This window comes from Schistocerca cancellata, chromosome 9, assembly GCF_023864275.1.
Source record: "Schistocerca cancellata isolate TAMUIC-IGC-003103 chromosome 9, iqSchCanc2.1, whole genome shotgun sequence".
NCBI classification, from domain to species: Eukaryota; Metazoa; Arthropoda; class Insecta; order Orthoptera; family Acrididae; genus Schistocerca; species Schistocerca cancellata.
In genome coordinates, this window is record NC_064634.1 from 39,132,427 (window position 1) to 39,160,289 (window position 27,863).

Here is a 27,863-nt window from a genome sequence, read left to right on the forward strand (position 1 = left end):
GCGGTTCCGGACTGCAGCGCCAGAACCGCTAGACCACCGCGGCCGGCCGGTCCTGTCTGTCCCTTGTCATGTTGGTATAGGAAGCTGCCTCTCTGGTCACTTCCGATTGTATCTGTGAGGCACCCTCACTAGGGGCCCACTCTGGTCTGTCCGCGGCGAGCGTCTCTGCTAAGTCCGTAGGATGGTTCAAATGGCTCTGATCACTATGGGACTTGACTTCTAAGGTCATCAGTCCCCTAGAACGTAGAACTACTTAAACCTAACTAACCTAAGGAGATCACACACTTCCACGCCTGAGGCAGGATTCGAACCTGTGGCCATAGCGGTCGCGCGGTTCTAGACTGTAGCGCCTAGAACCGCTCGGCCACCCCGGCCGGCAAGTCCGTAGGACAATGGTTTTCTTAAGTTCAGCCTAACAGAAAATTTAATCACCTTTGTTTTAGGTTTAGATCTAAAATATATTATCTTAAATTGCTACGCAAAGTAATTCGAGTGTGAAGTTCAGAATATCTTCCAGTAGTTGCTTTATCACTACTTTGTGAGCAAAGTGGAACCACGTGTTGATGATCCGTAACTCTAACTAAGATCATCAATCTTGTGCGACTGCTACGGTCGCAGGTTCGAATCCTGCCTCGGGCATGGATGTGTGTGATGTCCGTAGGTTAGTTAGGTTTAAGTAGTTCTAAGTTCTAGGGGACTGATGACCACAGCTGTTAAGTCCCATAGTGCTCAGAGCTATTTGAATCATCAATCTTAAATACGAATGTGCGTGAGATTATAACGTCTCGTCTCGATAATATTTTTCAATATAGCAACTTTACTTTATGTTCAACCCACGTGGGGTGTACTTTGTGAGACCAGTACCACGTGCTTATATGATTGTTTGACCCATCAGGTTAATAGTATGACGGTAGTAACCAGTTCGCGGTTTTTCTTTTGTAAATGGCGTTTCGATGTAATTTATTTTAATTATCAAAATTATTGTGGAGTTACACTTTTTTTGTAAATCAAGTTGACATCGTGAAGCATGTGGTGTAATCATCAATTTAGCTCTCAGCTATTCTTTTCGAGAAGATTTCACAGACAATTAGTATGAATTTAGTATACCAGTGTGTGGTAATTTCATGACAGACAGGATTGCGCTAGGAATGTAACTTATTTGGGTGAAAGTTGAATTGGTTGGTTGTGGTTAAATGCCTCTTGCATATGTTTCAACATTCTTTGTGTGTTATTTTATGAATGCAATGTTGTATGTAGTCTCCCAGTCTTGGCTCCATATTTGATGTGTTCCGTAAGATTACAAACTCACATTTTCACAATCCTAAATAAGGCTCCAGTTTAGTTATGAATCATGTTTAAAATGCTGAAATTTTAACAGAACAATGATCAATGTTAAAATAAATGTCCAAATATAAACTGATTTATTTCTTTTTATGTGAATTCTCACCGGTTGTGGTAAGATGACTATTAAAAGATTATAATTAATATTCGTCTGGTTGGAAATTTGGTAAACTAGACTGGATACCTGGTGAAATAGTTGCTCAGTAATGCAAGGATAACTTCCCCAGATAGCTCACAGCTTTTAAACCGCTTTTATTATCTTGAATATCAGCACCGCTCTCAGAACAACTTAATGCATCAACTTTACAACAGTGTTGAAAAAACATTCTCCATTACAACACTTAAATTTGAATAGAATATTTGTTTCCAGTACATGATCATTTCATACCTAGGAACAGATATTTACATTTGGAAAACCTTACTGTTCTGGAGTGCAGCAGACCTAAAATGAATGGTATCATTTCAAAATGAAATAAGACGAGCCTGAAAAGTTTTCCACTGTACAATACTCCCTCATACTTTAAACTGCAATATATCATCAAAAACATAATTTGAATATGTTTTTCCCTCTTAAAGACAAGTCATGTAATGTACAAAACAATATGCAATAACCACCTGATTAGTTTGTACTAATTTCGCAAAACTCTGATTGATGAGTTCTTTTTCACTCTTAGTTTTGTTTCCTGTAGTATCAACAAAATTACTTGACTTTTCACCTGCATCTTCGTCATTTTAAATTCATATACCTTTGTGCAGATTTGTGAAACTTTTTTAAATTGATGAGTGACAGCTAGTGAATGTGCCATTATGACTGCCGTGTATTATACGTGGTCAGAAAAGAAACAAAACAACTTAAAAATGCAACTTTAACTACTTTCCAATAAAACGAACACTGATGTAATGACAGACCGTCGATTCGAGATGTTTTGTGTATGACATCTAAATCATTCTTGATATTAGAATTTTGTCATTTTGCCATGGATTCAATAAAATCCAGTACTTTTAAGCCAGGCATCGTCATTCCCCTTTTTTCCAACGTAATTTCTGGCACCGGAAATACTGTCCAGGAAGCTACTATCCCTTATTATCATAGGGCATGAAGTCAGCAGAGGTATTGGCTATGTCTGTATTTTCTCCTCTGTACAATTACTGGGGTTTTTATTGGAGATTTTTGAATTCAATTCACCTATTTCTTGTAATATTTCATCGCACAATGTATATGTATCTATTCCATCACTTTAAGTTTCGGTTTTCATCTGATTTTAAGGTACAAAATGCTTACGAATGTCAGTAACTTTCTTTCACTCTATGGGCAACGCTTTTACGACTCGCAGTGCACAATATTCCAAGTAAACAATATTCGTGCATCTCTGCTCACTTACAGCTCACTGTTGACGTTAAACACAAACATGTAAAGAATGAAGTAAAGTCTTGCAAATGTCATCAGCCCTGAAAAATTAAGAAAGTACTGTACCAATATGACGAAGAATACTGTGGTGTGCGTACTGTAAGACCTTCGGTACACACACCATCAGATTATTTGAATTGTTGCTCTAGCGAAGTAGGCGAGTGTCAGCAATATCTCTCATGGTCTTATCGTGGTGTGTTTATCTTCTGCTGTTAGGTCAGACGATAGAAATGACACTTGCATGCTTGGAGTAGCAAATTGATGGTGACCAACTTTAAACAGAACATGATTAATTTTCACTCACATTTATTAAAATAATAACAAGCGTAAAAAAACTTAACTTGATTCAGGATGCTATTTACAACTGACAATCTGAAGTTCCTTTGGTCTTGTTACATTAATCTTATTCTCACATATCTCTGATACTTGACAAAGTGTCTAGTCATCTTCATGGCTATGTACAGGAATATGGTAATCTTATTAGGCGCAGACTGAAACTTGACTATAGACTAATGAAAATTAATGCAGACTAATGCAGACAGACTAATTGGAGGTCTATACACTCGTTATAATACCTCGCACGCTCAGGTATCACTGCACGACTGTGATCCGCGAGGAGAAAAGGTTCTACGTTAGCAGCAATCTCATTGGCTGCGTTACATATTAATACGCGGATCGGCGGAAGCAGAATTTGGTCCGTCTCTAAGACAGCGCCATCTCGTAGTGTGGAGACGGACGAGCGCTGTGCCTGCGCTGTTGTGCTTAGCGAGGTGCGCTCTAGTGTGAAAGTTGTGTTTGCCCTGACTACGCGGAACTATGTACACAACAAATACTAAACTGACTTTATGTTCCTGTAGACAAAATATTCGCGACATAAGGAAAGAAAGGCTACATGTGAAAAAGACGTGGCATTACTACTAAGCTGTAACAAAATGAAGTAAAGTTGGCTATCAACTGTGTGACGGATTCCAAAGTGTGCACGGTCACATACAGAAAAATATCCGTGATGAGAGATCCATATCGGAAATATTGCCTTCCGAGAGAACAAAAAAGTCGTCGTTCTAGTTCCTTTGTCACTAGCTGCGCTTATCTGCATAAACCTCAAACGGCTGTTGGAGTAACAAAACAGTTGCACGGAAAAACACATTCGGCTAAAGATTTCTCCTTCGAAATTCAACAACAATCAGGTGCTAATTTAAAGTATCGTATCATTTTATATTTGTTATCATTTCCTGAATGGGTGTTCATGTGTTCTGCATGGGCGCTGACCATTACTTATAGGTAGAATTAGTAGAACGTAGTACCTGAAATTACTGCGAATCTATGCGGTCTAACAGTGGGTAGTACTCACTGAGTGGCTGTTGTACTACAACATTAATTTCATTAATTGCGACCACACTCAGCTGTGCTCCACACCACCAGTTCCAGCCAAATGGTGCTCATAATCTGAAGACGGCAATTTAAAAGTGCCGAAAACGGTCATTTTATTAACTCACACTGCGATCCTGACTTTTTTTCTAAGTGATCAACCATAACATATCGATATTACTTCCCAACCATGTTGGTTAAAATTATTCAGGTAATGGGGTTTCTTGAAGGAAAACATAATGACTTCAAATTAAATACCGTTTTTGTAATTTCGTTTACAACGTCCTGTAAAGTTTTTCCACCGCTCTAGTTTATTTTATAACTTTACATATTTTATGTATCCTTTTTACGCCGTTTTATCGATATTTTCGTGTCATTTTCTGATTATATGCCATGCGTTTTAGGTCATAAAACCCGGGTACTGTGGATGGAGGACCTCTTTCGTATTTGTAAACTAAATGAATTTTCACTAGGGACAGATAGATGTCCACTGTCCACCCCTCCCTCCCCCCTCTTACAGGCGCCCCTGCCCAATTTCCAATAAACGTGTGGCGGGGGGTGGGGGGAGGGGAGACGAGGGGGGCGCTAAGGTGGTGCTCGCACCCCGGAGACACATAAGCTAGAGCCGTCTCAGAATCCTCAGATCAAAAGGCTCTACGTTGCCGTTTATTCATTGGTACCTGTCTATATGCGGCGGCAGCTACTTATAGTACCTACGTGATTTACTATTTCGTAATTCAGTCGCGATTAATGCTTGTAAGGGGAATGAGCTTAAGTAAAAGTTAACAGCCAACTCAAGAAACAGAGGTACAGAAGTGTTGTTTATTGTCAAGAGATACTGCGAGAAATAAAACCTGAAAATCATAAAATGAAAATTTAGACAATTTACTTGTTCTGATCTTGTCACGGTTTCTTCAGATTGATTGTCACTGGTTGAAACGTTGCAAGAACCACATTTTAAACATGGAAAGAAATGATGCTGTCAAGGAGGTATAGAGCTTAACATGTCAGCCATAATATTTTTCTTTGCTTCCGTAACGAATTTTCCATCAGAGGAAGCTGTTTGAAATTGACACCGAGCGAAATTCACTGACAGACGCTAATGCCTGCTTACAGAAGCACGCCCTTGCCTTACATGAAGCTCCTGGAACTAAACCTTGTCATTCAGGTTGTATTTATAAAATGTGAATCTTCCATGCGCTTTGTCGTGCATGGTATGACGTTTCTTCTGCCAGCTGCATTCATTTCCAGCAATATTTTTTTTTCTTTCCCCTGACACACTGTTGAAGGTGTTAATTACAAAACCTAAACGTTGTATGTCATAAACCACAAACTTATTCGTAGCACACCTGATGGCTATGGGCATTTGGACGTACACCACTTGACTGCCAAGGCGCTCAGTAGTTTCAATTCCTATGAACTAACTACTGAGCTATTACCCACAACCCTTGGGTTATACAAAGATCCGCCTCTCTGGTTATGATGAGTGAAACGAAGCTAATTTTTCAGTTTGTGACTTACACCATGCGGCAGTCAATCCGCATGTATGGGGTATAGGTCACTACATGGAAGAAAATAATATTATGTCTTGTCCCAAAAGTGTTTATTTTCCAGATAGTGAGACATGTTTAGGCTGAATGGGAAAACAGGAGAAAATCACCGACTATTCACTCGTCCATTGGTTGAAGCTGGTCCGCATCCAAGCATATATCGCTTATTTTTGCAAAAATAAAAAAATTAAAAAACGTGCTCAAAATGTCTCTTGGCTGAAGAAACTAATTACATAGATATATTCAGTCACAAAAGACTTCGTTTAACACAGTGTATCCAGTGTTTTCTGCAAAAGAGGAGGTTTAATTGCCTCTCTACATAATAAGATGAGCCTTTGCCGGACTTGAAGAATGATCTCACCTACTGTACAACATCAACGCAAACGATCAACCAATCGGTCCTTAAAGAAGAACATTTATTAATTCAGATGACACAGTAACTGCAGCTCAAGATAAAAGCTTTGAGGAAGTGGAGGTGAAGTTGACAGCAGGTATTGAAGGTCTCAGCAGATATTATGTTGATAACCACCTAAAGACACATCCCGAGAAACAGAGATCTGTACCTTTCATATGAGAAACTGGGAAACCAGTAGAAAGTTAAATATTACCTGGAGAGAGTGCTGAGTAAGGGAAGTGAGACCTGTACGCTAAGTTACGCTGCAATATACTGCGGGAGTAATAACAAGAAGCTGCCACGAAGGGTAAAAAGTCTTCCTGCGGGAAATAAATAGTGGAGCTCAGGCAGCAACGGACAGAAGCAATTAGGAAGCAGTTCGGATCTGAGTACAGATGTGGTCCATGTCCAAATGTTCAATCTTCGTAGTCGACGATTCCGGAAGTCTGTTCCAGCTGACAGGAGTCATCCGTTCACCACCAGATGTCAACCTCAGCTCTGGGGGTCGACCCGAGTTAGGTCGGCACCGTGGCTGACTAACTACAGCGAGAACTTCCAGCAGGACCGGCCGCAGCGCGGTCTCGGTCACAGGCGCCGCCGGGGACTGACGCCCGGACTTCGCGGCATCCCGGCCCCACGGCGCGTGGTCCGTCCATAACGGGACCTCGCGGACATCGCGACTGACGGCCTCCCAGCCGCCGGTGCAGCAGGCGTCGGCAGCTGACCTCACGGCGACGCGGCTGCCGAGCGGCGACGAGTTCACCTCAACCACAGGGCATCCTGACTTCAGCGGAGCAGTGGTGGTGCGCGTTGCACGCATTGTCGGAGAATCTACACAGCAGCAGCCAGGCGGAGGGATCCGCAGGGCTGGGCAGCGACGACGAGGGAGAAATTGTAAAGAAAGTTCAACAAATAATTGCAAAACTCCACGCCATCTCAGTATTCGCTGCAGCCACTGTGTCTGCTGCTAACAAGTGGTGCAGAAGCCGTAACAAGAGGTGCAGAAGTCGTAACAAGTGGCCATCTGTCGTAACATTATGTTTGTTATCTTGCCAGATATGGTTATTACATTTTGGGAAATGCTATTTTGACTGTCTGGATGACTTTAAGATGGGTTTTGGATCCGAAACTAGTGACCAAGAAAATAAGAGTGAAATTTTCAACTTTGTTTTTTCCTTTGTCCTGTGTAAGGGGTCCGTAGGCCCTTACTGTAGGTTTGCACTCGGCACAGGTGGACAGGGCAAACTATCGATTAGTGTGTCGTGTTGCGAGACTGAGTGGAGAGTTTTACAGTTTTGTTGCCGTGTGGCGGGCCGAGCTGTGCGGAAGCCAGCAATTGTTGTAATGCAAGGTTTACCGACAAAGGGAGTGGCTATCGCCGCGTTTAGAATAATACGGGAAAGTGATAAAGTATAATTACGAGAGTGATCAGTAATATTTCTGTGCCGTTATTTTGATTTCGCGGCTACCGCGCCGGCATTATTTTGGATTTGCAGTGTTGGATTGCAGTGTTGGATTGCAGTGATTGTATCAGCGTGTGACGAATATTGAATAACGAAGAAACCTGTGCTGAGATTAGCCGTTATTAAAAGTGTATGACGAAGGTAGTGGCTGTCTCCTTTTTCTTGTGTTTTTGATACGAATATAGGTCTTGATTACTGAAGCTGTGTTGGCGTTCTTCTTGTCACCAGACATTTCATTATTACATCATTTGAGAAGGACAAAATGGAATGTAACAACTCCATAGCAGTCCATTCCGATTGCCAGCCCCATTAGGTACACGGTCACATTAATTAATAATTTATTTGGCCTGCTATTCAGATCCCGATCAAGCGGGATACATAAAATACGGACGTGTTACACCTGACTTCCATTATGGTTCAAATGGCTCTGAGCATTATGGGACTTAACATCTAAGGTCATCAGCCCCCTAGAATTTAGAACTTGGTCCAAATGGCTCCGAGCATTATGGGACTTAACATCGGAGATCATCAGTCACCTAGAACTTAAAACTACTTAAATCTAACTAACCTAAGGACAACACACATATGCGTGCCCGAGGCAGGAATCGAACCTGCTACCGTAGCGGTCGCGCGGTTCCAGCGCCTAGAACCGCTCAGCTGCAATGGCCGGATCTTCCATTATGGTTTGCCCCAGTATATTTAGCGGCGAAGTAACAAATAAATAATTAATCTGCCAGTGCCAGCATCTGATATGAATGAGTGAGTAATTCGATGTAGTAGTGCTAGGAGTGTATTTATTGAGGCCATAAAAGTTTGGGGTACAAGACTAAATTTAGACGCAGGCAGTGACAGTTGACAGCAGCAGGTGAACGGCATCGTCGGTCAGCGGGCTAGATCTTCTGGACGGGCAGGTGTCCGTACGGGGCGGCGATGACAGCGGGGGCGGCGGCACCGGGCACGATGGCCTGCGGCAGCGCGTACTGCAGGCCGGGCACCTGCAGCGGCACGACGGGCGCCTGCACGGCGGGCACGAGGGGCGCGGGCACCAGCGGGCCAGGGTACTGCCGCGACTCGTGCACCGCGTACGCGAAGTTGCCGCCGGAGCGCTGCTGCATCACCGTCGACGTCACGGCCGCGCCCGTGCCCGGGTCCATCTGCGACGAGTGCTCCTCCACCATGACCGGCACCGCCGAGGCGGCGGCCACCACCAGCAGCGCGAGGGCGGCGAGCTGTGGGCAGCGTGAGTAGGATCAGTACGGCAGAAACCAGGGATATGCGAATGACAAGTAGATAAAATGTGTGTGGGAGGCAGGTGGAGTTTGTAACTAAGCAACAGGGTGGGAATAGTACAAGCACAAATCCAGAAAATGAGTGAGAAGAAAATTGAGTTTATAACTAAGCAATAGAGTAGAAGCAGTACTAGCAGAAATACAGGGGATGTGTATGGGGGGTAGATGGAATTTGTAACTAAGCAAGAGGGTGGGGATAGTACAAGCACAAATCCAGAAAATGAGTGACAAGAAAATTGATTTTATAACTAAGCAATAGAGTGGAAGCAGTACTAGCAGAAAAACAGGAAATGTGTATGGGAGGTAGATGGAATTTGTAACTATGCAACAGGGAGGGAATAGTACAAGTACAAATCCAGAAAATGAGTGAGAAGGAAATGGAGTTTGTAACTAAGCAATAGAGTGGAAGCAGTACTAGCAGAAATACAGGGAATGTGTATGGGAGGTAGATGGAATTTGTAACTAAGCAAGAGGGTGGGTATAGTGCTAGCAAAAATCCAGAAAATGAGTGAGAAGGAAATAGAGTTTGTAACTAAGCAACAGAGTGGAAGCAGTACTAGCAGAGATACAGGAAATGTGTATGGGAGGTAGATGGAATTTGTAACTATGCAACAGGGTGCGAATAATACAAGCACAAATGTAGAAAATGAGTGAGAAGAAAATTGAGTTTCTAACTAAGCAATAGAGTGGAAGCAGTACTAGCAGAAATACAGGAAATGTGTATGGGAGGAAGATGAAATTTGTGTAATAAGCAACAGGGTGGCAATAGTACTAGCAAAAATCCAGAAAATGAGTGAGAAGGAAATGGAGTTTGTAACTAAGCAATAGAGTGGAAGCAGTACTAGCAGAAATACAGGAAATGTGTATGGGAAGTAGATGGAATTTGTAACTATGCAACAGGGTGGGAATAGTACAAGCAGAAAGCCAGAAAATGAGTGAGAAGAAAATGGAGTTTGTAATTAAGCAATAGAGTGAAGACAGAACTAGCAGAAAAACAGGAAATGTGTATGGGAGGTAGACGGAATTTGTAACTAAGCAACAGGGTGGGAATAGTGCGAGCAGAAATCCAGAAAATGAGTGAGAAGAAAATTGAGTTTGTAACTAAGCAACAGAGTGGAAGCAGTACGAGGGGAAATTCAGTAAATTGGCTTATATGTAGTTGTATAAATATATGTTGTGAAGGTGAAGTTTACATATCCACACTCCAATGGGAGCGATTCCACCAGAAATTCAGTGGAAGTAATTCTGTACTTTAAAGGCCATGACTGGAGTGGAGGCGCTGTCTAGAACTCAGGACATGAGTAGAAGGAAGAGAATGTATGTATGCATTTTAAAAAGTGTGTCAGATGGAGGTAGTCTTTAGCACTACTTTTAATTTTCAAGATGAAAAAAAGAAGGAAGTAACTTAAAACCAAATGACGAGAATGGTCTGAGCAAAAGGAATAATAATAATTATAATAATAACAATAATAATGACAAAATAATAAGCAGAACAACATTATGAGTTTGCCGAATAATGTCATAAATGAAACTCAAAAGAAAGCAGAGGAAATGAATATTGCCGTTAAAAGAATGTGTGTGGGAAAGAAAGTGGAGTTAAGATCATCTAATACTCAACTTACATCCTCAAAAATGAAGAAGTGGAAAAACTAAGACCAGAAATTTACCTATAAGTGTGATACTCCTTAAAATTTTATTTTTTTCGTTGCGTAAATGATTGCAACAGAGACAGAGTATGTTCCGGGACAAAAAAGTAATTTTAAAAAAATCCTTTATTTAGGCTGCTTTACCTGAACCAGTCTGTCCAACTCAGTGCCATCGTAAGTGGCTCGTTATCTGATATCTTAAGAAGTATGAGGGAAACAACAATAACGAATAAGTATCCACATTCCAACAACCACATTTTACACTGTACATTCCAATTGAAGTACAGTTTTCGTATCTTTTCCTAAACAATAATGTTTTTGGAGATGACTATCTATTGAACCACATCAGATGTTCTATAATCACATTTCTGAACTAGTGGATTCGCGAACAGGTACATTTGAATCCGACACCATAGGTTAGCCTAGAGTATTTCAACAGTTCAGACGAAAGCTTGGTTGTATGGGATAAGGCCAGCGTGCGAATTTGGTTGCTACTCGGACACAATTTAGATTGCCGTTTAAACTCATTGCCGAGTAAATATTAACAAGTAACTGCAAAAATAAAATATGTTGATTTCTGACGCTTTAAGCACAGAATTCACACTACAAAACACAGTTTCGAAGCCAGTTCTGTGTGTTGTTATATTTCCGTAAAAAAATTTAAAGCAAAAAACAGGAAATTTGTGGTAAAGTCTTATGGGACCAAACTGCTGAGTTCATCGGTCCCTAAGCTTACCCAATACTTAATCTCACTTAAACTAATTTATGCTGAGGACAACACACACACCCATGCCCGAGGGAGGACTCGAACCTCCGCGGTGCATATTAAAAGCAGATAAAGCTTATCCATAATGGATATTTTAGGACCCGTGTCTATTAATTGAATGTAAATTCGTAAAACTGCAACCAGTCTCTTTTTTGAATAGTTATTTGTTATTCCATAAACCGGTTTTCGAATCTTTTCAGGTTCATCTTCAGCTGTTTTTCTGGTAGTTACATATGTATATTTATATTCATTAACATGGAACCAGACAAAAAAAATCATATCTCTCCCCCCTACCTGTTTTTTTTAAGTTTTATTGCATTCAGAAATTTACAAGTGAGTTTGCATCGCTCATAAGCGTAATCGAATACATAGGACTATACGACTTTATGGAACTGGTAACAGAGCAGTATTAGACATATATGTTGGATAAATCGAAGGGTGCGGCTCTAAAATATTGAACGGTTTGTAATATACCTTCTGACTTAAGTTACAAACGAAATCCGAATGAGACAGTCAGAGCAATTTTAGAGAATTTGAATTTTTATTTCTTTTTTCTTCTTGTGCTGCCCACAATATACGTTACATGTCTTAATACGGCGTCGTAGAGGAAACTAAAAATTGTTAAAATGGCATGATACACCAGAGTTGCGTGAGCGATTCTGATGTTTTGTTCCGTAATCTGTATTCAAAGTCGCTAGCAATTCTTGAACTTGTCCTCGCGAGGCTGAGAGATAGGCAGTCAGTCTTTGCAGTAAGCAGAGTTACCTGGTCACGCCACGAATCAAACCCAGATCCACCTCTGACAGCTGGAGTAATTTAAGGCTGTTTATAAGTGGTTTTTATGGAGTGTAATGCGTTGCAAAATCTTAAAAATCCGTGAAATACAGAAGATTCATTTCTGACCTGTCAGGTGTGATCAGTTCACAGATATAACTGAATCTCTCTATTTGTAAGAGTGTGATTGAACGACTTCCTCTTTTATACATTCATATTCTTGACACTATCAGTTATCCTATCATGCATTTGTTGAAGAAAAATAAACTTCCAATATATCTTGTGTAGCTAGTGGTTGTCCCTTCGGCTGTGAGACTAAACATATCGTACACCGAGTCATATTCCTATGGATTGTAGCGCTATGTTCTGTAGTTTTTGCCGTATCACATCTAGCTTTCATTCGTTTGGATTTTCCACACACTTGACCCGTTGCGGGACTACAGCTTTCTGTACATGAAACCGAAAACATTGTAGGGGAACGGCGCTTAGCAAACAAAAGTGTCGAAATTGGTTGGTTAAAACTGGACTTTGTTAAATCAGACTGTGTCATCATGAAAGTCTTTAACTTATTCAGTGCAAAAGAAGGCAGGAATCGTCAAAAGCTAACTGAAATGATACTGTTTTTATTCATTAAAATGTAAGTAACGTACAGCAACTTTTTCGCTGCTGCTAAATCATGAAAATCGAAGGGGAGACTTGACATGTTATAGGAGTTCTTGGGAAAGAGCGTACAAGTTGCTGGTGTGATGTTCTCTACTATGCTACGCCAGTGCTAGGAGGTCTGATAGGTAATATCGAAGGAGTTTTGATACACGGTGGCAACATCGAAACAGCTCCCTATAAGAAAGAGGAAAATATTACAGACGCTCAGGCGTTTATGCTGAAAAATAGGAAAAAGCCATTTGAGCAACGGGTATTCAAAGGAAGACGGTGCAATCTTCGGTTGAACCTATGGTGTATCTTACGCAAGGACCATGAGAACAAGATAGGAATAGTTATGTTGTGTGCAAATACTTTTAACCGTCTTGGGTACTATTAACAGCTTCAGCTGAATTTTGGCAGTATTTAATCCACGACATACCGTCTTTTATCCGTGTTTTGTATTTGTCGGACGACGAATGTTGGGAAAAAAGACCCCGAGATTTTCCGCTCTAATGTTTTAATCACATGTCACCTGAAAAGTGGCTTTAACGCCACGAAACCGGTAGTGGTACAGTAATAAATTACCAAAATACAGCTGAAGCGGTTATTAATATACAAGAGGAATACATATAGCTGTGGTTGCTCCACCTACAAGATTGTCTACATTTACCCGTGTCTTTGTACCCCAAACGAATATGAAGGAAAGATGATTAAAGTTTAACTTCAGCGATATGTTGAGTGCAAACTGCAGTTCTCATGAAAGCGAATCCACCGTCTTGCAGGGTGGTTATGATTTAACTTCCACTACTTCAGAGGGTCCTATGCAAAACAAGTCATCGTAAGACAATGAAACTACGTAGAAGTATTTTTAAGGACATGCAGAAGAGAAATAACGAATAACCCGTCGAGGGAAACACATTTTAGCTTCCATATGAGAGGGTAACATTTGTTACTTGTGTACCATGTTTACGTTTCAGGTTGCAAAAATTTCTCAGTGTGACGAGTATCTGCATCCACGACAGCGTGGATCCGCACGAGAGACATAATTTCACAATCGTTCGCAGCACTCATGGAAATGTTCAGCTGTCGTGACACAGGCCGTGCACGGCTTCAGTATCGCACATGGCGCCCAGCATTCTCAGCCATGGTAACTGAAATTCTTCAATTTGTGGCGTAGCTGGCCGTCGACCTCTCCCAAGCGAAATTCCCTAATCGGAAGTTAATTCGAAATTCCGAATCATGTACATCCACAGTGAGGAACGAGGACCTCTGCGTATTACTTTAATGCGTTGATATTTGCGCAAAGCAGAACTATTGTTTTGATAAAGAAACTTTATGTGGAAAACCTGCTCACGTTGTTCGGGACCATGTTGACGTTTGCAACTTTAACGCATACTGATGCTTGCGTTTCAGCGCTATGTCTCTTTACTAGCAACCGTGCTTAACCTTAAGTCATGACTAACACTACGAGAAACGCAAAACCAGCAGCGCACAGTCTGACCATCATTTCCAAGAAGTTGGACACCCATACGGTAAATCTTTTTCTGTTTACACTGGCTCATGGAGCTAAAGTTTAACTATAACCATCTACATCTACATCTACATACATACTCCGCAATCCACCATACGGTGCGTGGCGGAGGGTACCTCGTACCACAACTAGCATCTTCTCTCCCTGTTCCGCTCCCAAACAGAAAGAGGGAAAAATGTAATCTCTCGTATCTTATCTTTGTGGTCTTTCCGCGAAATATAAGTTGGCGGCAGTAAAATTGTACTGCAGTCAGCCTCAAATGCTGGTTCTCTAAATTTCCTCAGTAGCGATTCACGAAAAGAACGCCTCCTTTCCTCCAGAGACTCCCACCCGAGTTCCTCCATTCGTCCCTCCATTCACGCCTGTCGCGACACCACTGGAGGCGGGCTGCACGATGTTCGGGCGTGAGCGGAAGACGGCCTAACGGTGTGCGGGACCGTAGCCCAGCTTCATGGAGACGGTTGCGAATGGTCCTCGCCGATACCCCAGGAGCAACAGTGTTCCTAATTTGCTGGGAAGTGGCGGTGCGGTCCCCTACGGCACTGCGTAGGATCCTACGGTCTTGGCGTGCATCCGTGCATCGCTGCGGTCCGGTCCCAGGTCGACGGGCACGTGCACCTTCCGCCGACCGCTGGCGACAACATCGATGTACTGTGGAGACCTCACGCCCCACGTGTTGAGCAATACGGCGGTACGTCCACCCGGCCTCCCGCATGCCCACTATACGCCCTCGCTCAAAGTCCGTCAACTGCACATACGGTTCACGTCCACGCTGTCGCGGCATGCTACCAGTGTTAAAGACTGCGATGGAGCTCCGTATGCCACGGCAAACTGGCTGACACTGACGGCGGCGGTGCACAAATGCTGCACAGCTAGCGCCATTCGACGGCCAACACCTCGGTTCCTGGTGTGTCCGCTGTGCCGTGCGTGTGATCATTGCTTGTACAGCCCTCTCGCAGTGTCCGGAGCAAGTATGGTGGGTCTGACACACCGGTGTCAATGTGTTCTTTTTTCCATTTCCAGGAGTGTATTTAATCGACGTGACTGTGTCATGTGCTACACTACTAATGGAGTATTCAAACATTACGGGATTCTTTTTCCTATTCATCTACATTAATTTATCTATATTTAGAGTTAGCTGCCATTCTTTACACCAATCACAAATCCTGTCCAAGTCATCTTGTATCCTCCTACAGTCACTCAATGACACCTTCCCGTACACCACAGCATCATCAGCAAACAGCCGCACATTGCTATCCACTCTATCCAAAAGATCATTTATGTAGATATAAAATAACAGCGGACCTACCACACTTCCCTGGGACACTCGAGATGATACCCTAACCTCCGATGAACACTCACCATCGAAGACAACATACTGGGTTCTATTACTTAAGAAGTCTTCGAGCCACTCACATATTTGGGAACCAATCCCATATGCTCGTACCTTAGCTAGGAGTATGTAGTGGGGCACCGAGTCAAACGTTTTCCGAAAGTCAAGGAATATGGCATCCGTCTGATACCCTTCGTCCATGGTTCGCAAGATATCATGTGAGAAAAGGGCGAGTTGCGTTTCGGAGGAGCGATGCTTTCTGAAGCCGTGCTGATGCATGGGCATCAACTTCTCTGTCTCAAGGAAATTCATTATATTCGAACTGAGAATATGTTCGAGAATCCTGCAACAAACCGATGTTAAGCATATTGGTCTGTAATTTTGAGGATCCGTCCTTCTACCCTTCTTATATACAGGCGTCACCTGCGCTTTTTTCCAGTCGCTCGGGACTTTACGTTGGGCGAGAGATTCGCGATAAATGCAAGCTAAGTAAGGAGCCAATGCAGTGGAGCACTCTCTGTAAAACCGAATTGGAATCCCATCAGGATCTGGCGATTTATTTATTTCCAACCCATTCAGCTGCTTCACAACCCCAGGGATGTCTATCACTATGTCCTCCATACGGGAATTGGTACGAGACTCAAACGGCGGTATGTTTGTACGATCCTCCTGCGTGAAAGATTTCTCAAATGCTAAATTTAAAATTTCAGCTTTCGTTTTGCTGTCTTCCGTTGCCAGGCCAGACTGATCAGTGAGTGACTGGATGGAAGCCTTCGACCCGCTTACCGATTTTGCGTAAGACCAGAATTTCCTTGGGTTTTCATGGTCACTGTGCTCTATTAACGGCAAAGGCCAGAGAGTGGCTAATTTCAATGTGAAGAACCATCTCCCATGAGCTATGAAGTGTGTTGGATTGCGTAACATATTCGCAGGTGTATTTTTCATGAGAACACCTTTTTAAAAGGAAGTCACTTTCTTGCTTTGGCTGTCTTCTTTTATTCTGTAAATAATCTTTCTATTTCTCTTCTAAGCAATCAGCTCATTTCGACCCCTTTGGCATTATCAGACTACGTTCCAATAAAAACTATTATGCATATGTTCCACACATCAAAGTAGATAGCGTGTAATGAAGTGCGTAAGAGTTTCACACTACTATAGTAGGTATCGGCATAACTATCAAAGGTGGGAAGTCAATAAGTGAAATGCGTCCCGTTTATTTTAAGGCTTTTACAACGCCATTAGTGTTTCCACTTCACTAGTTACGTTAACGAGCTTTAATTTGTTGTATATGTTGGCACAGTGACACGAACTGCGTGCAGCTATACACTCTGTCTTTTTTGGATTCAGACTTGTTCCATTCACGCGCGGTAGTTGTTGTTGACAAATGCAGTGTCAACTTTACTTCTCGCCTTCAAGCTTACATTAAGTACTTTTCAGCTCTGTCTCGGGATAGTTTTCCGGTAGTGTTGGTTATCGGTTGACGCTAAGACACTGCAGTACGGATAGGTTTAGTTATCAAGCGTTGTTCAGTACGCACCTCTTGTGTGGCTTCGCTGAATGCAGTGCAACAACTGCACAACGATGCCATGCTGAGCTGTTTCTGCAGTGATTTGAAACCCAACACGATACTTCTGTATCTGTTTATGGGTGACTACAGGAAACCGGACACTCTCGTATCAGAATAGAAGAAACCGCTGGCTATTTGACTGTCCTGAAGGCATTTTCACAGACACAAAGGCCGCGCGGGATTAGCCGAGCGGTCTTGGGCGCTGCAGTCATGGACTGTGCGGCTGGTCCCGGCGGAGGTTCGAGTCCTCCCTCGGACATGGGTGTGTGTGTTTGTCCTTAGGATAATTTAGGTTAAGTAGTGTGTAAGCTTAGGGACTGATGACCTTAGCAGTTCAGTCCCATAAGATTTCACACACATTTGAATATTTTTGAACAGACACAACGGTAACTGGGATAACAAACGGAATAAATCGCAAACGCGTCATTACGATGCAACGAGTCACCAGAGAATATGGATGGTTTACATCAAAATACACAGAAGGTAATCCCTGTGGTATTTATTACAAGGATTACCTTCTAGTATTTGCAATATTGCAAAGTGTAGCTCGAGCCAGCCCAAACAAGTACTGCTCACCATGTCATTCATGCGACGCCGAGTGTCTATGGTGGGCGTGGTTTTTTTTTTTACTTTACAAACAAAATTATTTTTACTGCCGAATTTTACGTGGCCACTCGATAGAGCGTTCGCATATTAATCTGGCGCGATGTTCGCCTTATCGATACCTATTAACAGAAAGAGTAAAACCCGAAGAATAACCAGTACTCTGGCACCGACTAAGCAGCGATACTGCACGGTGGTAGCAGTCAGTGACGGCCAGGACTGTCACTGCTGGCATACGGGTTGTTCTTCGTGTTTTACTGTTTCTATTAATACGTATCGGTAAGACGAACATAACCCTGGCCTAATGTGCGACCGCTCTATCGGATCGGTACACGCAACTGCGCTTTATAATTATTTTGCTGGTAGTGGCAAACGAACGTACTGTTTTCGTCGACACTGGACGTCTCATGAAATAGATGGCGATTAACATTTGTTTTTCTTGACTCCAGCTACACACTGCAAAAGCGAAATCGCAAATCTCAGATGCAGAGAGGCTAGAATGCTTAGTTCTACTAAAAGTAAAATGAAGTATTGTGTTTCTTTACTCATAAAATAACGGCCCCTAATTATGCATTGAGGGTACTAAGTAGAATACAGAAATTTGAAAACAGACGTTTCCTACTCTGTAGTAATCAGCATGGGCTTCGAAAAAGACGATCGTGTGAAACCCAGTTCGCACTATTCGTCCACGAGACTCAGAGGGCCATACACACGGGTTCCCAGGTAGATGCCGTGTTTCTTGACTTCCACAAGACGTTTGATACAGTGCCCCACTCTCGTTTAATGAACAAAGTAAGAGCATGTGGACTGTCAGACCAATTGTGTGATTGGATTTAAGAGATCGTAGATAACAGAACGCAGCATGTCACTCTCAATGGAGAGAAGTCTACCGAAGTAAGAGTGATTTGAGGTGTGCCGCAGGGGAGTATCGTAGAACCGTTGCTATTCACAATATACATTAATGACCTTGTGGATAACATCGGAAGTTCACTGAGGTCTTTTGCGGATGATGCTGTGGTATATCGAGAGGTTGTAACAATGGAAAATTGTGCTGATATGCAGGAGGATCTGTAACGAATTGACGAATGGTGCAGGGAATTGCAATTGCATCTCAATGTAGACAAGTGTAATGTGCTGCGAATACACAGAAAGATAGATCCTTTATCATTTAGCTACAAAACAGCAGGTCAGCCACTGGAAGCAGTTAATTCCATAAAATATCTGGGAGTAGGCATTAGGCGTGACTTAAAATGGAATGACCACATAAAATTAATCGTCAGTGAAGCACATGCCAGACTGAGATTCATTGGAAGAATTGTAAGGAAACACAGTCAGAAAACAAAGGAAGTAGGTTACAGTACACTTGTTCGCCCACTGATTGCATAGTGCTCACCGGTGTGGGGTCCGTACCAGATAGGGTTGATAGAAGAGAAAGAGAAGATCCAACGGAGAACAGCGCGCTTCGTTATAGGATCATTCAGTAATCGCGAAAGCGTTACCGTGTTGATAGATAAACTGCAGTGGAAAACTCTGCAAGAGAGACGCTCAGTAGCTCGGTACGAGCTTTTGTTGAAGTTTCGAGAACGTACATTCACCGAGGAGTCAAGCAGTATATGGCTCCCTCCTACATATATCTCGCGAAGAGACCGTGAGGATAAAATCAGAGAGATTAGAGCCCACACAGAGGCATACCGACACTGTTTCTTTCCACGAACTATTCCTCTGGAATAGAAGGGAGAACCGATAGAGGTACTCAAAGTACCCTCCGCCACATATCATGATGTTGCTTGCGGAGTATGGATGTAGATGTAGATGTAGATGTTTTGAGAAATGGTCACTCCACTAACTTATGAGGTGTGAGCAGCAGGTGAAGGAGATTTTTACAGGAAAAAAAGGCTTTGTAAAGAGGTAGTAGGCAATAGATGAGGAGGAGGTTGCAGAAGCATGTTTCTTGAGTGATGAAAGTGTATGTATATGTGTGTGTGTGTGTTGCACGGGTGAAGGTAGGAGAGGTAGGAAGAACACCCTAAAACGGAAAGAAAAAGGAGTATTCGCCAGCAGCTGGAAGGGTGGGTAGATTTTTTTGCCGAATTATAGTCAGATTAATGGACGGCGTTTAATGTCTCCTTGCCACCGGATGTTGAAATATGTTGCTGTAAGATAGAAGAATGCGAAAATTCAGTGGCAACAGAGTACGGGGCTGTAGAATGGGGTATGACACTGAAGGTCGGCTAGAATTAGTTAGCGGGAGATAGTTTGTCCATCAGATCAGAAATTTACAGTGTGGTCCATTGATAGTGACCGGGAAAATATCTCACGAAATAAGCATCAAACGAAAAAACTACAAAGAACGAAACTCGTCTAGCTTGAAGGGAGAAACCAGATGGTGCTGTGGTTGGCCCGTTAGATGGCGCTGCCATAGGTCAAACGGATATCAACTGCGTTTTTTTAAATAGGAACCGCCATTTTTATTACATATTCGTGTAGTACGTAAAGAAATATGAATGTTTTAGTTGGACCACTTTTTGGCTTTGTGATAGATGGCGCTGTAATAGTCACAAACGTATAAGTACGTGGTATCACGTAACATTCCGTCAGTACGGACGACACTTGCTTCATGATACATTACCCGTGTTAAGATGGACCGTTTACCAATTGTGGAAAACGTCGATATCGTGTTAATGTAAGGCTATTGTGATCAAAATGCCCAACGGGCGTGTGCTATGTATGCTGCTCGGTATCCTGGACGACATTATCTAAGTGTCCGAACCGTTGGCCGCATAGTTACGTTATTTAAGGAAACAGGAAGTGTTCAGCCACATGTGAAACGTCAACCACGACCAGTAACAAATGATGATGCCCAAGTAGGTGTTCTAGCTGCTGTCGCGTCTAATCTGCACATCAGTAGCAGACAAATTGCTCGAGAATCGGGAATCTCTAAAACGTCGGTGTTGAGAATGCTACATCAACATCGACTGCAGCCATACCATATTTCTAAGCACCAGGAATTGCATGGCGACGACTTTGAACGTCGTGCACAGTTCTGCCACAGGGCACAAGAGAAATTACGCGACGATGACAGACTTTTTGCACGCGTTGTATTTAGCGACGAAGCGTCATTCACCAACAGCGGTAACGTAAACAGGCATAATATGGACTACAGGGCAACGGAAAATCCACGATGGCTGCGACAAGTGGAACATCAGCGACCTTGGGGGGGTTAATGTATGGTGCGGCATTATGGGAGGAAGATTAATTGGCTCCCATTTTATCGATGTCAATCTAAATGGTGTAATGTATTCTGATTTCCAACGTAATGTTCTACCGATGTTACTACAAGATGTTTCACTGCATGACAAAATGACGATGTACTTCCAACATGATGGATATCTGGCATATAGCTCGTGTGCAGTTGAAGCGGTATTGAACAACATATTTCATGACAGGTGGATTGGTCGTCGAAGCAGCATACCATAGCCCTCACGTTCACCGGATCTGACGTCTCCGGATTTCTTTCTGTGGGGAAAGTTGAAGGACATTTGCTATCGTGATCAACCGAGAACGCCTGACAACATGCGTCAGCTCATTGTCATTGCATGTGCTAATATTACGGAAGGCGAACTACTCGCTGTTGAGAGGAATTCGTCGCACCTATTGCCAAATGCATTGAGGTTGACGGACGTCATTTTGAGCATTTATTGCATTAATGTGTTATTTACAGCTAATGACGCTGTAACAGCATGCGTTCTCGGATAGCATAAGTTCACATTGGAACAACCGACATAAAATGTTCAAACGTACCTACGTTCTGTATTTTAATTTAAAAAACCTACCTGTTACCAACTGTTCGTCTAAAATTGTGAGCCATATGTTTGTGACTATCACAGCACCATCTACCACAAAGCGAATAAATTGTTCCAATTAAAACATTCATTCATATTTCTTTACGAACTACACGAATATGTAATAAAAAATGGGGGTTCCTAATTAAAAAAACCCAGTTGACATCAATTTGACCTACGGCAGCGCCGTCTAGCGGGCCAACCATAGTGCCATCTGGTTTCCCCCTTAAAGCTAGACAAGTTTCCTTCTTTGTAGTTTTTTCGTTTGACGCTTATTTCGTGTGAGATTTGGCCCGGTCACGTTCAATGGACCACCCTGTATATCCTGGGTGCTGTATGAGACAGCACAAGTTTGCGGTTGTCAACTGATTCATGCATCCCATCAGGGCGGCTGAACAATAAGCAATCGAGTTTTTAAATGCAAAGCGACTGGGAAAAAAAATCAGTTAATAAATACGATGAACAAGAAAAACTTCGTATTTTTCATCAGTGCACGCAATCCTTTGTTCCACTGAGCGGCCTGAAGCGCTGCTACTCACCTTGAACATGACGGAGCAGATAGGTTTGTCGTCGGTGCTGAGGGACTGACTGCCGGCGCCGGGGTCGCGTCCGTGTACTTATAGGTCGCTCTGCCCTGGCGCAGCCAGTTCAAGGCCAGCCGCAGGGCAGGGTGGCTGCACCACCTGGCCGGCGGTGCCAACAAGAAGAGCGAGTCGCCGCTTCCAGAAGCTGCCTCTGGCTGCCTTTAGCGGCTTCTGGCCGCCGCCGCCGCAGCTGACGGCGTCGCAAGGACAAAACAAAGACGTACCCTCCCTCTAGGGAAGAAGCTCGCGAACTGCTCGCTCAACACTGCCAGGCCCGCGGTGGTAACCGTCTCCAGACAGCTCTACTGCGCTGCAGGACGCGCGTGGACTCGCAATCAGCTAAGGGGGAGACTGACTCAGTCCAGCAGTTACTACTGAAATGCACATACACTACTGGCCACTAAAATTGCTACACCAAGAAGAAATGCAGATGATAAACGGGTATTCATTGGACAAATATATTATACTAGAACTGACAACTGATTACATTTTCACGCAATTTGGGTGCATAGATCCTGAGAAATCAGTACCCAGAACAACCACCTCTGGTCGTAATAACGGCCTTGATACGCCTGGTCATTGAGTCAAACAGAGCTTGGATGGTATGTATAAGTACAGCTGCCCATGCAGCTTCAACACGATACCACAGTTCATCAAGAGTAGTGACTGACGTATTGTGACGAGCCAGTTGCTCGGCTACCATTGACCAGACGTATTCAATTGGTGAGAGATCTGGAGAATGTGCTGGCCAGCGCAGCAGTCGAATATTTTCTGCGTCCAGAAAGGCTCGTACAGGACATGAAACATGCGGTCGTGCATTATCCTGCTGAAATGTAAGGTTTTGCAGGGATCGAATGAAGGTTAGAGCCACAGGTCGTAACACATCTGAATTGTAACGTCCACTGTTCAAAGTGCCGCGAATGCCAGCAAGAGGTGACCGAGACGTGTAACCAATGGCAGGCACTCCACACCATCACGCCGGGTGATACGCCAGTATGGCGATGACGAATACACGCTTCCAATGTGCGTTCACCGCGATGTCGCCAAACATGGATGCGGCCATCACGATGCTATAAACAGAACCTGGATTCATCCGAAAAAATAACGGTTTGCCATTCGTGCACTTAGGTTCGTCGTTGAGTACACCATCGCAAGTGCTCCTCTCTGTGATGCAGCGTCTAGGGTAACCGCAGCCATGGTCTCCGAGGTGACAGTGCACGCTGCTGCAAAGGTCGTCGAACTGTTCATGCAGATGGTTGTTGTCTTGCAAACGTCCCAATCTGTTGACTGAGGGATCGAGACGTGGCTGCACGATCCGCTACAGCCATGCGGATAAGATGCCTGTCGTCTCGACTGTTAGTGATACGAGGCCGTTGGGATCCAGCACGGCGCTCCTTATTACCCTCTTGAACCCACCGATTCCATATTCTGCTAACAGTCACTGGATCTCGACCAACGCGAGCAGCAATGTCGCGATACGATAAACCGCAATCGCGATAGATTACAATCCGACCCTAATCAAAGTCGGAAACGTGATGGTACGCATTTTTCCTCCTTACACGAGGCATCACAACAACGTTTCACCAGGCAACGCCAGTCAACTGCTGTTTGTGTATGTTACATCGTTTGGAAAGTTTCGTCATGTCAGCACGTTGTAGGTGTCGCCACCGGCGCCAACCTTGTGTGAATGCTCTGAAAAGCTAATCATTTGCGTATGACAGCATCTTCTTCCTGTCTGTTAAATTTCGCGACTGTAGCGCGTCATGTTTCTGGTGTAGCAATTTTAATTGCCAGTAGTGTATAACAGCTAGAGGGGTAATGTTTCATTACCTCAGATATCAAACGGGTTTATATTGCTGCCTAACGGTAATTTACGGTACAGATAACTCTTTCGTTTGTTGAAAATGTCTTCCAAGCTGCTTTCTTTCTGTAAGAAAAAGTCATGCGTTGTCAGATCTGAAGAGAACCGTGTGTATCTAACTGTTCAAATGGTTCACACGCTCTGGTTATCAGTCGAAACTACCAACGTTTGAGCAGATAGTTTGTAGCTTCTGCTTCAACTCATCACTGGATGTCAATTCAGACATGTCAGCCGTTTATTTTTCAAACGTATTTTATTAAGCTACCAGTTTCGGCGATTTACTGTACCATCTTCAGCCCCCTGACCGACATCTAGGAAGATTTTACCTCGATTCTTGTCAAAACAGGAGCCAGCTATACTAGTATTAGTGGATGTCTGCTTGCTATACCGATCTCTTCCGTCATAAGCAACCGAAGATGGAGTAGTAAGTCGCCGGAACTGGTAGCCAAATAGAGGTTTGGAAACTTGACGGCTGAAAGTGGTTTGATTTGACATCCTGTATCGAACAGTCGAGTCTCGCAAAGGTCTATCAAAAGAAGGAGATACACCGTCAACTCATTATGTTCACGCGTAATAATCATCACTGTTTTTTCTCTTTATTATAACAATCGGTCGTGACGACACCTACTGAACCACAAAAAGAGGGAGTGCATCTATAATATCCTCTTTTTTCCAGGGATTTTCAGTTCCGCTGAAGCATTTTTTTTCTTGCATTTTTGTCTCCAGTATGTAATGTTGTGTTGGCTTTCAGATCATGTAACGTTGCTCCAGGTTCCTCCGATTATGCTGCTTATTTTCCGTGGACGATTTTGAAATGTTCTTCCTAAAATGCATCTGAATAAAAGAGGGACCCATCGTGCATCCGCGGTTCATGTGCAGAACTTTGTTTAAAGTATTGTGGGCTATCGTCATTACTGTCGTCAGCCATTTGGTACTCACTACTGAATGGTCCTCCATCATTTTTCCATTACGCCGACCTCTAAGTCTTTACTAATTTTTGGAATCTAGCAAAGAGTGTACATTATTCGATTAATTCTCCTCCTATTTAATTATTTGAAAAGTTCCATTCGGGGTACTGAGAATAGATTTGATGATTTGGAATCTCCCTGTCGGTCTCCTCTTTCAATTCTTTATTTCTCGTAGCCTCTTCGTAATCCGACGAAGAAACGTCAACAACTTGAGTTCATAAATGTGGTTAAAACAAGCACACAATCAAGAAATGAGCCCCTGCAGTCGATCCCGTGCTAAAATTTGAGACACAGCTCCGATAGTACGCAGTTATGACCTTCTGAAGGTACAGCCTTTAAACCCGTTTGTCACTAGCTCCTCACTTCGCAGCCGCTTGATGCCAGAGCGGGAAGTACTGTACAGCGGAGTGACAGCCAGAGCCCTGCTATTCACGGACGTCGTAGGCTAGGGAAGGGGAGTGTAAAGATGGGCACATCTTACGGTATATTGATAATTTTTAATTATGGACCGTCTGACAGCAACTGAATAGACCATAATTTTGGTGCCATACGCTACTGTACAGCGGAGTGACAGCCAGAGCCCTGCTATTCACGGACGTCGTAGGCTAGGGAAGGGGAGTGTAAAGATGGGCACATCTTACGGTATATTGATGATTTTTAATTATGGACCGTCTGACAGCAACTGAATAGACCATAATTTTGGTGCCATACGCTTTTCGCCTTCATTTTCTGCAAGGCATCATCAGTGGCCTGGAAAATGCACATATGTTAGCTATTTAATTTACATTTTTGTCACTGTGCCTATAGGTTATAAACAGTTCTGGTGGTTGGTATTTCCTATTAAGTAGTAATGTTTTGAACTGTACTTACAGGTTGCGTGGACAATTTCTTACATATTACGCTCCTGTTGCATTTTTGGTGTTGTTCTTCTTCTTATGAATGCCAATTTGCGTTTTTTCCCCACATTCCACAGCACTATGAACTAAACGCTTGTTTCAATGCAATGTTTTGGTTTCTGTTGCCGACTGTCAAATGTTTTTGCCAAAGATCGAATGCTATTGCCAAACTTTCGAGTGTAATTATTGAAGTATCTGTGATCTGTTAGTGTATGCATTTGTGTGTGTGTGTGTGTGTGTGTGTGTGTGTGTGTGTGTGTGTGTGTATGTGTGTGTTATGGTGTGGTACATATATAATTTTATTTTTATTTTTTGGTGGGCTCTGCTTATGTGTGTGTGTGTATTTTGGTATGTATGTATGTGTGTGTGTGTGTGTGTGTGTGTGTGTGTGTGTGTCCAGAAGGTGAAGGCGGAAGAGTTTTTTTGTTTTGTTTTATGTTATGATTTCCGTTATTAACTGTAGTAGGGAGCCTGTGCTGATCTGTGTTTGTTCATTTATCACATGTTTGTTTTCTGCTATGGCTTTCTGGATGTGGAAGTTTTCTTGCGTTTGTAGAAGATGTTTGTCGTGGTTGCTTATTCTCATTATTTTCATTTCTTGTTCCATGTTTGTAGGATGATGGTTATGGTGTTTTAAATGCTCTGCAAATGCGGAATGGTTTGTTTCATACTTCCAACATCTGATACGTTCTTTGTATCGTGTTTCAAAATTCCTGCATGTCATGCCAATGCATACTGCATCACAACTTTGACATTCAAGTTTATATATTCCTGATTGTTGGAATTTGTCCCTCTTGGTAGTTGGCTGCCTTAGTTTGATTGGAGAGTTTGCCCAGGCTTATATGATATTTTGAAGCCCTGTCTCTTTAGGATGTTTGCAAATATGTGTGTTAGTTTATGTGTGTAGGTCATGGTGTACCATCTGGTTCTTTTCTGTGTTGTTTTGTCATTGTGTGTGTTTGTTGAGTGTGTTTGTAAGTTTTCAGCTTGTGAGTTCTCTTGTATTCTGGAAATGTTGTGTTTCTTTTGTATTTGTGTCTTTATTTTTTGATTGAGCCTGTGTACCGCTTGTGTGTCATACCTGTTGTTCCTAGCTATTTGTATGATTGTACTCATTTCTTGTTCATAGTTTCTCTTGCTGAGTGGGATTCTGTTTAATCTATGTAACATGTGTCTTAGTGCTGCAAGTTCCTGGCTGTGGGGGTGGTTGGATGTGGAATGTATTATTGTGTCTGTGGCTGTTGGTTTTCTAAAGATGTTAAATGTATGTTTGCCATTTTCTTTTTTTTATTGTGATGTCAAGAAAATTTGTTTGATTTTCTTTTTTTTTTTTTTTTTCAAGTGTGAATTTTATGTTCTGATGAGCTTTGTTTGTTTCCGAATGGAGTTCATCTATTTTCATTATTGCCCATCTACCAGACTAATAATGTCATCCACGTATCTGTACCAATATATGATTTTGAAACTTTCGTTAGTGGTTATCTTTTCAAATATCTGATTTTCTAGGTGACTGATGAAACTGTTTGCTAGCGGTCCATAAGTAAAAATTATCAACATGCCGTAATGTTACACGCAACTGAGGAAGACAGGACTACAAAAGTTGAAGATGGACACATCTGCCCAAAGTATTAAAAATATTGTTCGAAAATAATTCATTTTCCGTGAGACATAGTAAGTAATATGAGTATGTCATATGTCATACTTATGCACATATAAGTACAATATTCCAGATGAAAATTTCACTCTGCAGCGGAGAGTGCACTGATATAAAATTTCCTCGCAGACAATTGTGTGAAGGACCGAGACTCGAAACTGGGACCTTTGCTTTCCGCCAAAGGCAGAGATCCCAAGTTTGACTCGGCTCGGTACAGAGTTTTAGTCCGCCAGGAGGTTCATGTGCAATATTATTTTAACAACATACTCCTACTGACAATCTGCAACCACAAATACGCCTCAAAATCCAAACGAATGAGTAGAAGAACCAGACAAGTTTTTATGCAACGATGTTAATGAATTTAGCCTCACAATTTAATCATG

The 27,863-nt window shown here is 42.7% G+C and overlaps 2 protein-coding genes across 2 annotated transcripts; both read right to left on the reverse strand.

Annotated features, from left to right (window-relative positions):
- Positions 1 to 6,413: 6,413 nt before the first annotated feature.
- Positions 6,414 to 8,039, reverse strand: LOC126100592 (uncharacterized). The gene is made up of 2 exons (XM_049911218.1): positions 7,925 to 8,039; positions 6,414 to 7,243 (listed from the first exon to the last, which is right to left on the reverse strand). The coding sequence occupies exon 2, from the start codon at positions 6,879 to 6,881 to the stop codon at positions 6,429 to 6,431; it is 453 nt and encodes a 150-aa protein (XP_049767175.1). The 5' UTR covers positions 6,882 to 7,243; positions 7,925 to 8,039; the 3' UTR covers positions 6,414 to 6,428.
- Positions 8,040 to 8,298: 259 nt separating this feature from the next.
- On the reverse strand, positions 8,299 to 22,215 carry LOC126100593 (uncharacterized). Its single transcript, XM_049911219.1, has 2 exons — positions 22,057 to 22,215; positions 8,299 to 8,753 (listed from the first exon to the last, which is right to left on the reverse strand). Exons 1-2 carry the CDS (start codon positions 22,063 to 22,065, stop codon positions 8,415 to 8,417), a joined length of 348 nt encoding a protein of 115 aa, XP_049767176.1. The 5' UTR covers positions 22,066 to 22,215; the 3' UTR covers positions 8,299 to 8,414.
- Positions 22,216 to 27,863: the final 5,648 nt, after the last annotated feature.